The following is a 16,562-nucleotide window of genomic DNA, read 5'->3' as shown; positions in this document are numbered from 1 at the left end:
TCGTGGGTGTCAATTTAGAGAAATTATCGATTGATTTTGGTACTCTATTTTGATATACATCGTGATTGTGCCAAAATCTTTCTGGATAAACGTTTCGTACAAATTGACACTACAAGTGTGTCTTATCTCTAGCAAGTAACTTCATATTTTGGTCTTTATAACTTTGATACAGCCCAGATATTGACTCGTGAACAACAATGAAAATGAGTTCGTTCATTAGATGTTGTACTATAATATTGTATATATTGTTACTAGAAATGAGTTGATGAAATATATTAGATATATTAGAAGGCCTAATAATTTGTTTCCCTCAGAAATTACTGAAGTGGGGTGGGAAGAGTTACGAAATCCATTCCGACTTAAAATAACGCTATACGAGCAGGTTAAAAATGACAAAATGCGCACATTAATTGCACAAAAGTGCTGAAAATGGTAAAAAATAAGGCATTTTTAAATGAAAATAATTCTTCAGAATGCACGGTGACCTCCAATTTTTTTTAATAATTCTGGAAGCCATCGAGTTGTAGATATGAATTCATGTACACATTTGACGTCAACATGTTGTGACGTCATCAAATGGCCACTTGAATTAAAAAATTAGGATTTTTTATCTTTTTTTGTAGGTTATCACATTCAATAGAACGCATCTCTGTTATTTTGTGCCCGATTTTCGCTCAAATTTTAGTATGTGATTGCTCAATTAATTGACTTTCTTATCACTTGCCACTATTTTTTATTTTGATGACGTCATCACGCATAAAAACTTGAATAACGTAGGTCATGTAATTTCACCTTCGCCGTAAATTTGAATATCTTACAGCTCTTCAGAATTGAAGGTTACCTTGATGATTATAATTTATTATGAAAGCTGATGAAATGTAGATATGAATTCATATAAAAATCAAGCCTATTGGATGTTGTGACGTTAACATATGGCCAGTTGAAGTTAAAAAGTAGTTTTTTCATTCCTTTAGTCAAAGTTATTATACAAAAATCAAAGAGCGCGCATTGCGCTTCTACGTGCCAAATTCTCTTCCAATTCTTATATTTATTTGCTCAATTCATTATCTTTTGAAATTGTCATCTTCAAGTTTATTTTGATAATTTCATCAAACCAAAAAATTAGAACATGATGTGTGTCCCATATTTTCACCTATGCTACACTGTATATATAGGTATACTGTATATATTCTATATTGCATATAATAGGCACAACTCAGCACTATTATACAAATAATGAATGTTTATGAGTGTAATGGTACAAATAATGGCATGAGGTTAATAATAATTCACCAAATAAAACATTCATTATTTGTTTTATATAACATCTAAATAGATTCCTGTCATTTGAATCAAATAAGGTAAGGTAGCCCTAGCCAAATGCCTACATTTCATTCACATTGATTAAAAACAGTAACATTGGTTTTTAATATTATATTAAATGTTATATTAATTTATATGGATTTTATAAACACACCTACTTTAGTGTTAATTATGTCAACAAACGACCAAACAATCTTAGGCTAGACCTAGTAGCCTAGTACTAGCTTGGCTGAAAGGCAAAACTTCGACAGACAATTGGAACTTATCTAGGCTAATTATGGTTTTTCCAACAATTCCACGTCTTGTAGGGATGTCCCCGTTAATTAATCAAAATCCTAAAAACGATCTAAAGCTAATTTAAATGCCTTTTTTTTTTTTAATTAGTACATATATATGTCCAAATCGTACACAAATATCTGCTGCTGTTGCATATCTCACGGTGGTGTTTACAAATGAAACTGAGACCAGACGACAGGTGACGCTGTTGTATTTTACAGTAATTTGTATAGTAGATTTTTTTTCATCCGCGAAACGTTTTTTTTTTCGTACACAAATGTTTAAAAGAGAAATGAAACTGAGGCCCGACGACAGGTGGCGCTGTTGTATTTCACAGTACAGAGCCATATTATAGGGTAATTTGTATACTAGATTTTTTTTCATCCGCGAAACGTTTTTTTTTCGTACACAAAAATGTTTCAAAAAGTACTATTAAACGATCGTTTAACAATGCGTACTATTGCACGCCATGTGACCCACAATCGTCCAATCAAATGACAGGAATTTATTTAGGTGTTATATAAAAGCGTTTAATGCATCAGGTCATAGGATACATTTATCAATCGTATGTTAACGTACGTGTATGTTTTTAAAATTTAATGTCAGTAAAATTATAAAAATGATCACCTATAATTCGTCATAGTGACAAATTAAATTCTAGTATTGTTTTTACTCTTGTACGTCTGATTTTGTTTGTGATCCACCAGTGATATCAGTTATGATACTGAAGGTATCTTCACAATAAAGACAGAAATAAATAAATAAAATACAATAAATCTTATTTGAAATGTTTATGTGAAGCCTAAAATAACTTTAATCATTATTTTTTGCAACATTACTTACCTTTGACCAACACGGCATGTTTTTATGAAGTCTTTTAAGTGGTAAAGTTGTAATCGTAATTCCTAAAAATAAAATAATAAAATTTTATGTTGAATTTAAGTTTTTCTGGCATTGACTGGTTGTAACCAATAACAACAGTGTGGTCAAATTTCTACTTTTGGATTGTTTCAATCATGTCTAAAATAATATTTATTTTTTGACTGATTCTACTATATTTTGAAAAAGCAGATTTAAATATACTGTAAAGTCGAAAATGTGCCTTTAATTTTCTTAAAGAATTTCCCAATTAGACTGAATAAGAAGTTAACATCTTGGAATCGACGGATGCATGCAAAAAAATTGGTGATAGATCACATTTATTGGCCAGAATCCAAAATTACTGCGCAGTATTGACAAAATAGAATCTGTTTCTATCCTGAGCGGATTTTCGCTCAACTGCCTGTCTGCTCCGCGTTCTGTGTAAATGGTCATAAGAAATGACATAGATTCCATATTTTTGTTTTCCACTTACTGTTAACACTAGTCTGTGTAAATTGGCCTTTAGGATGATACGACTATCTGTTGTAGTGAAATTAATTTTTTTTCAAATATACATACTGTACATAAATAAATAATTTGGAGGTTACTTACTCTGCACTGGTCCAATATATTCAATTTTCTATATAAAAAAGAATTCCTGTCTTGCATATCAAATAGCGCATCATTGTGCATCTTGCGAAGAAGTTCAAATGAAAAATTTGAAACACTAAATTTACGAAAGTCCCACTTTTCAAGAATGTGACCAGGAATAACAGCAGTAGAGTTATTATGGCAACAATGGCAAAAATATTTTCCGAGGTAATGACAGTAACGCAAACGATTCTGATAACCAACTTCCACTCTCATGCCACAGCCTGCACAGCGCTGATTCTGCCTTTTCATTACATCTCTCCTCCTATAAATTATAAGGAATTAATTAGTGTTCTAACTATAGCAATCAATTCTAAAAATAAATTACATTAACTTAGTTCTTCACAAATAATTCCCTAATAATAATAATTTGACATACATACTTTTGATTCTTATGGATATTAAACACAATTTGGGCTCTGGGTGGTGCCCACTCTGAATTGCCTCTGATACGAGTCTGTAAAAAAAAAAAGCTTGTCAGTCAATGTATAAATATAATGGCACCTTATATATTAGTCAGTGTCCTCATGTAATTCCATGTAACAGCCACATTTCAAAATGGCCCACAAATTGCCCTATCTCCGTAACCCTTTGGTCTATCAACAAGATATTGGTATCAAAATACTCAGAATTTTATATTTATTGTAATGGAACATTTTGCCGAAATGTAATAGGAAATGCTATTGTGGTCTTTACAGTGTTCTCCCCAGGCCTTTGGAGCGTCACGGTACCGTGACGTTTGGGTTCTCTACTGTGACGCTTTACGGTCGGCTGTGACGCTTAAAACCTTATCCGTGACGCTTAAAAATATCAACCACAACCAATCTAAAAATAGATTAATAACAGGCAGGTACTTTCTAGAGCTGAGGCGCAGCATGCATAAAGCCTAATGCATACGAGACACGTGACATGACCACAAGCCAAGAAACAAAAGACTGCATAACAAAGTGTTATAACAACTGAGACGCGTTTTCACCGGCCGTCGCCGAGAGATGTAAACACAGTGGGAGTCAATTGTCACTAGTAAAGAAAAATAGCATTTCTGGTTACATTTAGTCAAAATGGTATATTACAACGAATATAAATATATATATTTCGAGTATTTCGATACAAATATCTTGTCAATAGACAGAAGGGTTATGGAGACAACTGAATGCAAATCCTTGTAAGCTATTCTCTATGTCAAAGGTCAATAACTTTGCTTCCGGACATTTTTTAACAAAATAATGCATTACAATAAAATAGGTCTGAGCAATTTGAGACCATTTTTAGTCGCGTGGATGCGACTCTATAGTTCACTATGTTGGTCGGTTGGTCTGTCTGTCTGTCTGTCTGTCGGTCGGTCCGGTATCACTATGCGTTTTATCGCTTTCTGACCTTATCTTGATATCAGTTTAATCTAGCTAAGTCAATTTTTCACAGAATATTCCTTATGGCCAGGAATCGATGTGGTTATGTTTTCACGGTGCGCAATAAAAAATTATGCGGTCTACGCACGATTTAACGAAATCACGTTTGTAATCATATCTTCACAACCATGAATCACAATTAAATAAAATTTGGTACTATAAATTCAGGGCATGAATCATCATATGGCAATACAATTACGTGCGTAGCGCATGTAACGCATGCGTACGCGCGCTTAAAATTTTCAAAATTTATTTTCGATGAAAAAAGAGTACGTTTCAGGCAATTTTAAGCGTTTACAAAATTGCCATGAGTGCACAGGTTTTTGCGCGCGCACTGCGCGTTAAATGTTATTGCGCACTTTTTTTGCCCGATTTCTGTTTTCTTGACTTACTTTTCAACTCAAAATTACGTTATACGGGCACGTCAAAAGTGACAGGCTACGCACGTGTAAATTAAAAAAATATAAATGTTTTTAAACATTTCAACATTTTTAAACATGTTCAGTAATTTCGGTCAGTATAGTTCACTATGTCGGTCGATCGGTCGGTCTGTCTGTCGGTCTGTCTGTCGGTCCGGTATCACTATGCATTGTAGCATGCGACTTAATGGCTGTTGGCCTTGTTTTAAATGGTTCCAATCACAAAAGCCTAGAAGGTTTGAAACTAGACTTGCCCCAAGTCTGTATTCATTGTCTTTTTAGTTGCGTGGACGCGACTCTATAGTTCACTATGTCGGTCGGTGGGTTGGTCGGTCGGTCTGTCTGTCGGTCTGTCTGTCTGTCGGTCCGGTATCACTATGCATTGTAGCACACGACTTAATGGCTGTTGGCCTTGTTAAGATACAATACGAGTCAAGGCCAAGGGTCAAAAGTACAGAAAAATAGCATTTCCGGTTGCCTTTAGTAAAAATGTTCTATTACAGCGAATATAAATATATATATTCTGAGTATTTTGATACCAATACCTTGTCAATAGACCAAAGGGTTATGGAAATAAGGCCATTTGGACGCCATTTTGAACCGTTCATACATGAGGAACCTGACTACAGCCAAAGTCTGTTTAACATTTAATATTTGTATGCCTTTTAAATTATTTTATGGATCTCTTTAATGGTAATATAGTAAAAAGGATATATCACTTTAATACAAACATTTCATTGAATTTTCATGTTTCAGTTCCAAAACATTCCATACTTCTATTCCAGTATTCTTATATGGTACTGAGTATTTGATACAATTCACATTAGATTTAACAAAATAATAAAAATAGATGAAACAAACATTTCAAGAACCTTACACTTTTACTGCTTAAAGAAGACATGTTGAAATTTTCTGTTTGATCAGGAGATATTGGCACAGACTTGGGAAGTGGAAGAAGCTGTGAAAAAAATATACACATAACAGTAATTAATCTTTATTTATATATTCTTTCCTTAGCATTATTTGTCCGTCAATTATCTTGAGATCAATTTCATCTAGGTACATCAATTTTTCAGAGTATATTCCTTATGGCCAGGAATCGATTTGATTATCTTTTCATGGTACGCAATCAAAAATTATGCGGTCACGTTTGTAATCATATCTTCATATTATAATTAAACCGAATTTGGTAATCATAAATTTCAGGTCATATTTTATCATATGGTAGCGCATATAACGCATGCGTACGTGTGCTTAAATTTGTCAACATTTTTAAAATTATATTTTCTATGAAATTAGAGTATGTTTCAGGCAATTTTAAGCGTTAAATGGTAATGTGCACTCTTTTTGCCTGATTTCTGTTTTACAACCTTTCTTTAACAATTTCATCATATTTTATTCACTTTTTCAAATTGAAACCATGTTATACGAGCATGTCAAACGTGATAGGCTATGCAGGTGTAAGTTAACAAAATGGTGAAAATATGCTAAATTTTTTAATTAATATAGATCGTCAGAATGGTGACCCTATTTTTCTTTTTTTTTGCTTAAAGACCCCTTCCCTGCAATTTTTGACGTTTTTTGGAAAATAATACATATATATCACTTTAAAAACATTAAACCATGTCATTCCTGTCTTAAATGTATGTTTTATGGTAAATTATGATAAAAAGTGAGAAACAATGCACTACCTAAGTAGCTCGCGGCGATCGACCTCTCGTGGACGGTCTTAGGCCTAGCCTAGCTAGGCTTAGTTTTGTAGGCCTAGCTGGTAAACATCGGTAACGTACAAACATCGTACGCTAGCTATATACCTAGCCTGACGTTGTATAGTTGCTGCATTAATTGTCTTTCTATTTTTGCCAGACTCCGTTGATACAAATTGGGGAAAACCCGGTATTTTCGCTGAAAAGTTAGGAGTCTTCCATTTGTTTTGGCCTCACGATCAATCGAAAAGTGGGCGAATTACAAGTGAAAAACAAAAATATCAATCCGCACGCAATGCATTTTGGGATTTATAGCGGGCCGCTATAATTATTAGAATCGACTTATTTTTCACATTTTTAACCGTTTAAAGACGAAAAAAGTTATCGCAATAGGACCATATAGTATTATTTTTACATTAAATATAGTTTGTGATCTTAAATTAGATCTAAAAAACGTAGGGAAGGGGGCTTTAAGGCCCATTTACACTAGGACGATAAATAGATAAATATGCATTTTTCATACATAAAACAAAGGAAATCTAAAAAGTTTTCATCCTAGAACTATAGGATAACCATATATGCTGTCTTTGATGAAAATTACATTTCCACACGTCCAATCAAATGACGTTATGATCAGTAAGATCAATAATATCGTGGTAATACAATGATGTTATTGTTTTTATTGATCATGACGTCATTTGATCGGATTTAAAAAATATTATTTTTATTAATGACAGCATAAATGATTATCCTATAGTTCTAAAACAAAAACTTTTCCAATTTATTTTGTTTTATGTAAGAAAAATGTATGTTTATTTATTTATCGTCGATCATTATCTGCTATATCTGCTATAGTATAAATGGACCTTTAAAGTGTATGTATCATATGTATGATTTATTATGAAATTAAAAGAAAAATTGCATATTAAATAAAACATTTTTAATTTCGACAATCAAACAAACTATGACATTTTCTTGGACCGAAAAAACAAACTTAACATTAACCTTCTTCTTTAAAATGTTCATATATTAAAGTATATACTTTGACAGTGCATCATTTAAAACATATTTTAAAGATATCATCATAGTAAAAAATTATGATTCATTGCGGTGTGTAATAATCTATCTGCACCAAAGTGAATCATCACTCTCCCTGATCGATTCCATTTTCAAACAATTCAAACTGAAAATAAATGCGACTAAAACAGAAACCATGACTACCAATCATAAATTCACATATGGAGAAGATGTTTATCCCAAGAGTGTTATATCCCTTGATGGAAAACCTATCAAAAACACCGAAATTTTTTCGCTATCTTGGCTCTCAAATCGTCCATGACCAGAATACCACAGGAAACTGGGAATATTCTTCTCCAAATTCGTTTGATTTTCCTACTAGCTTATATTCGAAGTCGATTGACATTCAATTGTCAAAACTAGGTTTTAACGTCTGCACAATCAAATAAACTTGATTTTGACCTGGTGTACATTTTTACGACAAATGATCCGTAATGGTTATCGGCGAAAAAACACTTTAGATGATGAATGTTATAAACTGTATTACACTAACATCGACATTCACAATATATTTAAGACATGTGATTTATCTACATTCATCAAAACCCAGAAATTATGCTGCACATCTGATTAGATCCGATAATGATCGGATGACGAAAAAGATATTCTTCCAAGATGACAAATGCTCGAAACGTGGTAGAAATACGAACACATTATTCAAACAAGTTCTCGATAATGTTGGAATGGTCAGACAAGCCTTCATTAACAACTCGAAGGCCTGCTTATTTTGAATCGGCATTTATTTATTATATGCCATCTAGAACACTCTGTCAGAGTTACAGATTAAATGTTTATATTATATTATATAAAGTGGTTACTGCATAGTAAATACACAGAGGAATCTTTCTTCAACTTTCATTCAGGTGTGTATATGGCTCGGTTGTCTGTGATCTCGTCTATAGCATTCAAGGTACCGAGATCGAGTCTCACCTTGGCAAACGAAACAAAAAAAAAATTTTGCTATATCTGTATTGTTTGTTCAATTTTATTTCTTAGTGATAATTATGATTTATAATGAAATCTAAAGAAAAATTAATGTCTTTATTATTATGTAAGAAGGGTGGGTTTATGACATATACGAGGAGGGATCTTTGATCGGATTGTTTTATTCAAGTACCTAGGGTTACAGGTCTCAGGTTTTTAGTTTTAAAATAATTAGTGTTCCATGACCTTCTCATCAAAATTAATGTCTCTCATTGTTGTGCTATGTCAACATAATGTCAATGACGGCGAAATGTCCCCAATAATGGGGATAGCTATGCAAACAAGTAACAAGTAAGTAGTATATGGCTCGATGTGCAGTGATACCGGCTATTGTATTTTGCGTTGCCAAGTTCCTATCTTTCATATATTATAAAAAAGATTCTGACAAAATCAATCAATCAATATATCTTTTAAAAATCAATCATCTTTATTTAAATCAATGCATATAACCATGCACATACAACCAAGCAGTAACACTGAACCCATAAACTTCGATAGCATATTAGGATATAAGTATTAACCACAACTGCTTTCTAAGCTATAGCAGAAATAGCAGCTATAGCAGTAATACCAAACCCATAGACTTCAATAGCATAATAGCATATCAGTAGCAACCACAACTGCTTTCTAAGCTATAGCAGAAATAGCAGCTATAGTAGTAACACTAAACCCATAGACTTCAATAGCATAATAGCATATCAATAGCGAGCACAACTGCTTTCAATTGCATCAATCCAGTCCTCAGTAATGTTTAATAAAGCTGATGTGGTAGAGAAATTAGGTCGGAAACCTGAGATTGTTGTTCATAGATTAAAAGGTCAATAAATGGGTAAAGCTGATCAAAAACAGCAGTTCAAGAAGTTTAGATATAATGGGCAAAATTTAAATTGGTTGATAATTACATGATTCTTTATATTACCATTTAAACTTAATATTTTACAGTTACGTTAACTAGCACCTGGACAATAACTTACTAAAGTTTCAAAAAATTTGATAAAATCCTAAAATTTGTACTAATTAATTACTAATTAGCATATATAATATGGCACTAACGAAAACCTTATTACGACATCTTCAGATAAAGGTAAAAATTCTGGTAAAGTTACAAAATGATATGCTTTTGAGATAAGCTGTGCACAAAAATCGTGGAAAGAAAGAAGAATAAAGAAGATGGAAGATGAAAAAAAAAAGGGGGTGGTAATACCTTGCGGATAACCAATTATTGTCTGATTACAAACAACATGGAGATTTCATGTTCTTTTAAATCGGTTGTTGGTGGAGCTTGTGGATTCGATGGGAAAGAGCGCAAGCAGAGCACTAAAGTTTACCTTTACAAGCATGCCAGAAGGAAATTTCGTAACATGCATATTTCTATTTGTCCTAATGGAACATTTTGCAGTAAATGACACTCATATAATGAATATTTCTTAATTTTTGTAAATGTATGTTAAAATCCAATCAGGGTCTCTACATAAAATGCAGCTTTCTGTGCTAAAAGTTTACTATGCTTAGAAGAAAAAACAAATAGAAATAACAAGTCCTAGTGAAAGTGAAAAATCAAACTTGGCCAAATCGCATAAAGTAAATGACAAATGCTGCCTGACTAAGAAGTTTTCCCCAAGACCTTTTAGGGCCTGTTTCTGCTGCTACTATATATAATACGGTATTTTCTAAATACCGTATAAATACGGTATATTTTTGGCAGCAGAAATGGTGCTTGCAAAAATACCAAATTTGTGGATAAAATACGGTATTTATAAATTTATACCGTAATTGTGTACCCTTTTCTGCTGCCAATACAAAATACTGTATATTTTGATTTTCAGAAAAGCGGACCCTTATATGTATATATTTTGAAAACAAGAAAAACAAGTTATAATTACAGCTTGTGGTGCATCATTTTCTGTAACCATCCATTGAAGGTCTGAAGCCGCTGGAAGATGCTTCTCAGAAAACTTCTTAAGCAATGAGAGGGCAACAGATTCTGCTGTAACAGATGGGAGAATTGGCAAGACGTATGTAGCAGCCACAACACCTCTACGTACATCAGCATCTGCACATAAAAACACATTAACACCGTAATTCTAGGCTTTGTATTTGTGGTTCAGTATAATCAGTAATAATGTAACCTTATAAGTTAATGTCACTCTACTATAGAGGGCGTTCAGGGAGAGACCTTGTGGGTTAAGGAGGAGAGACTTGTGTTGTGAAATCAGGTTGTGTTGGAAAACCCAATAAAGTGTTGTATTTTTTAGCTATTGAATGTCAAGTCTCTCGCCCATATTCTTAAAGCTCAGGTACAGGCATGAATTTTAAATATAATATCTGGTTAATTGTACATAAATCAAATATTTGTAACAGAAATCAAGACAAAAAAACATGAATTTTCCTTAATATGGTCAAATACAAAATTTGGCAAAATTCTGCTATAAAAACCAAGAAGACTTTTTTTCAGTAGTTAGGTAGTTAACCTAATGTAATAACATGTCTGGTGACTCCCTAGAAGGTGAAAAAAGATGGTGGATATACGGTGGATAATTTTTGCTATAACATGAAAATAAAAATCTGAAGTTGAATAAAAATACCAGAAATGTAAAATTCAAGTTATATTACCTATATTTAGTCATCTGATAACATTTTTTACCACAACGTTTAGTTTTCATAGCTTTTTAAAATGCCTCTCTATTTATAAAATTTGTGTACAAAAGAATAGAGATTTTACTGTGTAATTTGAACTATCCCCCCACTGATAAGAAAGTGCTTATTTTCAACAAGCTCGTGTAACACAAAGAAAATCCCAAAAATTATGAAACATAGGGGAAACTATAGATCGATAATTATTGGAATGTATGATCAATAGAATTTTTTTGCCCGCACCTGGCCTTTAAACCAGACTTTAGTCGCAGTTCGAACTGAGACGTTCAAAAAGTGCCAATTTAAGCTATTCAAGTTCGATTTAATGAAGTCAGGCTTTTAGTCGAGTTTCACACGTCTGTGTAAATAAGGCTAATTGTCCAATGATAAAATTTTGTGTATTAATATCACTTTCCATTTTGTTACAACAAAACTTTTTACGCATCAGGACTATACATGAAATATAATTTTAATTGTTCATTATTAGAACAAGATCAGTATTAATTTAACAATGAAGTACTTTTGATTAACAACAACCAAAAACTACAAAATGTTTGTAGGAACCATGGTGGTATGGTAACTTTCATATTTTCTAGGCCTCCAACAAAGTATGATAGCGACAAAGTATGATAGCGACAAACCATGCACTTCATAGCGTGAACAGAAAGCGCTAGGCCCCCTAAACAACCCATCGCATGCGTAATTTCCGCATCTCCCGTTGTTGCTCTGACGTGATGTAGTTGGACTTGCCGCGAAGAAAATAATGTAATTTATATACGATTGTAAATAAACATGCTTTTCATTATTATAACAGTAACACACTACCAATTATACCCAGCCCAGGGCAGGGTTTCAAAATTAGTTTAAAACCTTCTCAGTACAATTCCAATTATTTTGATACCTCATAACCCCTGGACCTACTGTATACTCACCAACCTCCACTAAGCTATGAAATCCAAATGGAATTGCAAGCCTACCTACTCTAAATGGGCATGTTTTTTTAATTGATCTCTTAAAATGCCGACCTCTGTTCAAATATGTTTCGCATTCTCACAGATTTCCTCATCCTATCGTTTCAAATATATATATGGACTGACAAATCTTATAAGAAACGTCCAAAAGAAAACAAGTTAACAAAATTTATGGGAAGAAGATTTGACCTTTCACAACAACTAATTAAAAAAGAAACTGAAAAAAAAAATGTAAAGAATGTTCATTGTTAAACGTGAAAAGCCAACAACTTTGAGAAGAAATTGTAGCGATGCGAAAATCGGGAGAGGAAATGGGGGAAAAAATTGGATGATGTTAAATCTGAAAATGAAAATCTTGCTTCAAAATTAAAGAAAGCTAACATAAAATGGTTCAACTTTGCACTGAAACGAAAGGAAAAGCAAATAAAGCTTAAATAGAAGAAAGAATGAAAAAAAGAAATCAAATTTTTTTAAAACAAATGCAGATGTGAATGATGTACACAGCGAACTGAGACGTTAAACGGCAAAACAGAACCTCCCAAAGGTTTTATAGAACACAAAATAACAGATCATCCAACCAAGTCAAGCAAGTAGCAGAACAGCTCTTGATGGTAAAAAAAGCAGTTGGAAAATGATGCGAAAGATCAAAGTTCTCTTGGTGAACGTATACAAAAAAAGGATGATGGAAAAACGTTCAATCCAAAAATCAGAGAAGTGGTTTACTTCTGTTTTTAACATGAAGTGACGGCAGCTAATATTGCTCCAGTTATCCGTCACATTGTAAACATGACTGGTTGTAAGGTCAGGCAGCTGTCTGAGATTGTTGCGTGAAATGCAGGAACTTTCACGATTACATGTGAAGAGTGTTTTAAGTTCAAAGGAAAACACCACACTATACTATGATGGTACATTTAAAAAAAAAACATTTTGCTGACGCACAAATTAGTGATGCCGACCAAATATATACACTAGGCATTGGAGAAATGGCGTCTGGAACAGCAGATGCATATGTTAAAGTGGTAAATCACTTAATTGAGCCACTCGATGAAGGAAAAAACAGTGTAATAAACAACGTAGCTAACACTATGACAGATAGATGTGTAGCAAACAAAGTTGTCAATGCTCAACTTAGACAAGCAAAGGAAAACAAGGAACTGAACGAATTCCATTGAGCAATGCACCCACTCGATTCTTTTGCTAAATCTATACGGAAGACTTAACACCGCCATAAAATGTTTAGTTGCCTTAAAAACTTAACATCCGAAAACAATTTCTATCACAGAAAGCAGACCCAACTCTCTTCTGCTTTTCATCTGCAGGGAAGAAGTTCAACAACAATAAACTTATAAACACTAATAAACTTAAGTAATGTATCAACCAATCAATCTAATCAAATACATCAAATTATTACATCACATCACATCACATTCTGATTGGAAAAAAAATCCAACACCTATGGAACAATCTATGCCTATGGAACGATCACGATAAGTTGTGGGATGGCAATATTGTAGATATGGTAGAGGATGAATTTAAAGTAGACTATGTGATAGAAGATGGTACATCTTTCTTAGAATTAGAGGAAATAGTTGCTGATTTAAAAAATGGTGATATGATTATTGTTTGATTGTCTGTGTTGTAAAGTAAATGCACACACAAAGAAACGAAGAAGTGTTGCAAAAAAATTGAAATGTCTGTGACAGACTTAAAAAAAAAATGATGTCATCAACAGGTGTTTAGATCTGTCCATGGTGTAAAGTAAATATACACACAAAGAAACAAAGTGTGAAAAATTTAAATATCTGTGACAGACTTTAATGGTTAGATCTGTGGAAGGTGAAGGGCAATTGTCAGTTTTGTTAAAGGATTTTGATTAAAGGAACATTGCGTATTTGAGCTTACTGTGGCGAATTTTGACACCCCTAGATGGCTGGAAATGGTACTCTCGCACATAAAAATCATGATAAATGGCACCTCTAGTTGGCCGGAAATGACACGTCTCTAATATTAGCGAGCTCGCCATTGGCTCGACATTTGCGTTCAATGCTAACGTCAAGGGGTTCTCCCGAACCATAAAGATTTCCCCTGGCTAGGGCCTGAACAACATCGCTATGAGTGTAATTTGGGATGGACCTGTTTATATTGTTCTTTCTAATGTTCTAATGTTTATTGTAAAAGTTCCCACTGAGTTCACAGTTTTTCAGTCAAGTTACACACTCCTTTGCAAACTACAGAAAAATAGCGTCGTAGAACCATTTGGTAGGTTGTTAAATCCACGTCCTAAAAGGGATTCCCCACTTATATATTAACAACGAACTATGCGTCAAATACGTCGATTCCCAATTGAAACAATTTTCGTGAATCTTTTTTTTTCTCAACCCATAGGTTGCGGAACGGCGGTGTAAAGTAAATGCACACATGAAGAAAACAAAGTGGTAATGAAAAAAATTGAAATATCTGTAACAGACTTTAAAAAGAATTAAAAAATTGAAAACATACCATGCGTGCACATGTTTTCTGATGTTGTTTTGTGTCCGTCGTTTAGTTTTATTGGTTTTTATTTACGATGCATAAAATAATAATTGACACAGTCTTTCTCAATCAAGCAAAATGTCCCGAATTATCCTTGCTTCGCTGCGTAAGCAGGCGTTATATAGTGGACTCTTTCACACAGATCAGGCTTACGACTGTGACGGTAATTATTATATTGTATTAGTTCTTCGGTTTAAGAATTAAAATGAAAAAAAGTTTTAGCTCGTACTACGACTAAAGTTCGGTTTAAGAATATGGGCGTCTGTATTTTTTATAACTGCCACTATATGATCAATGGTTACAATAACTCAAAACCAATCAAAGAGAACTCACTCGGTAAATGGTAAACTCGACAGTAATAGTTTAAAAAACTGTAAATCCCATTTAATGTTTATTATGAACAATATACAATTTTGAGTTTCTCAAGACAATTTTCACTTGGGCCATACAAACAAAGAACTGGGAAAATGTACACAAACAATATTATTATATAATAAAAATAGATCAAAAAATATACTGTAAAACCTCAAGTCATCTTTCGAAAAGAAGCCCATCTCGGATAAAAGCAAATTTAATGTGACCAGTGGCAGATCCATATTTGTATATAACTGTAATTTCCAAATCATAAGTTCCCATCATTTGCACCTGCAAACACTCCTTTACACAGACCTAATCGGACTGCTTGACACTAAATAGAGGAAAAAATCACACAGACTACAACTTCCTTGTTACCTGAATACAGTGATGCCATTGAGCCTGATAGTCCACTTGTTGTCATAGATTCTAAATTGCTACTTTTCTCAGTCAGTTCTTCTGATGAGGCACTGCTACTATCAAAATGTTCTATAAAGTAAAAGAAGACATAACTTGTTTCATCAAAGATTGTATATGCGTAAATAGATCACACCATTTAGTTCAGTACGTAATGTTGCAGTTCATGAAAATTTTATAATACATTTTTTTATGCACCAGGGGGGGGGGGTGTCAGCCTCCATTTAATACTGCAAAGCAAGTATTGCCAGAAAATTGTTTTTTCATTCTATCATCATCATATCATTTTATGATTAATTTATGTTCAATCTGTTTAATGACATATTTGTCATTTCTTCTGAAGAAGCTGTCCGAGCAGGACAGCGAAACTGTCAAGTTTCCACCAAAACGATTTAATATTATGAATTTGCTCTAAACAATAGAAATGAAGTCACAGAAATCATTCTGAAGATATAAAAATTGTTAGGCAAACTATTTCTACTTGCTGTAATGGTACATTTTCAAACTAGAAAATCCATTATCCCATAAAACAGGAACATTTGTATTTATCCAATGATAATTAGTAATTATAATCACTGTCAGATGAATCAAACAATTCTTCATAAAGATGGTAACGGTACATTGTGGTATATCTCCTCTGTCTCACAGTACATATCTTCATTTGCTTTACGATTTAAGGTTGTCTTTCTTGTACAGCAAGCATTAACTGGATAATATTGGTTTCATAATAATCTTAACAGTATATGCCTAATTGAATGATTAAATGGTGATTACAAAATTTTGATTGACATCTCCGAGACCTGTATATAAAATATTCACACGGTAAAATAATCTAGCTCCTATCACGTAAAATCTATATAAACAACGAAAATGTGATCGCACCCCATACATCATGCCGCAAGCCAATGGGTACGAGTAAGACAACAAATTATATTTTATTTATTTTAA

At 33.2% G+C, this 16,562-nt stretch overlaps 1 protein-coding gene across 2 annotated transcripts in view; it reads right to left on the bottom strand.

The window, feature by feature from the left end:
* LOC144842633 (run domain Beclin-1-interacting and cysteine-rich domain-containing protein-like) overlaps positions 1-16,562 on the bottom strand; it is a 93,186-nt gene that overhangs the window by 17,126 nt on the left and 59,498 nt on the right. For both annotated transcript variants that reach the window (XM_078699112.1, XM_078699113.1), the window contains 6 exons: positions 15,576-15,686; positions 10,590-10,759; positions 5,817-5,897; positions 3,495-3,568; positions 3,073-3,376; positions 2,443-2,504 (listed from right to left, as the gene is read on the bottom strand). In XM_078699112.1, the coding sequence (XP_078555238.1) occupies positions 2,443-2,504; positions 3,073-3,376; positions 3,495-3,568; positions 5,817-5,897; positions 10,590-10,759; positions 15,576-15,686 (802 nt within the window). The remainder of the gene's footprint in view (positions 1-2,442; positions 2,505-3,072; positions 3,377-3,494; positions 3,569-5,816; positions 5,898-10,589; positions 10,760-15,575; positions 15,687-16,562) is intronic.

The sequence above is a fragment of the Antedon bifida genome, chromosome 5 (assembly GCF_963402885.1).
Source record: "Antedon bifida chromosome 5, ecAntBifi1.1, whole genome shotgun sequence".
Lineage (NCBI taxonomy): Eukaryota > Metazoa > Echinodermata > Crinoidea > Comatulida > Antedonidae > Antedon > Antedon bifida.
Note: the sequence above shows the minus strand (reverse complement) of the source record. Positions and strands in the feature narration are given on the sequence as shown.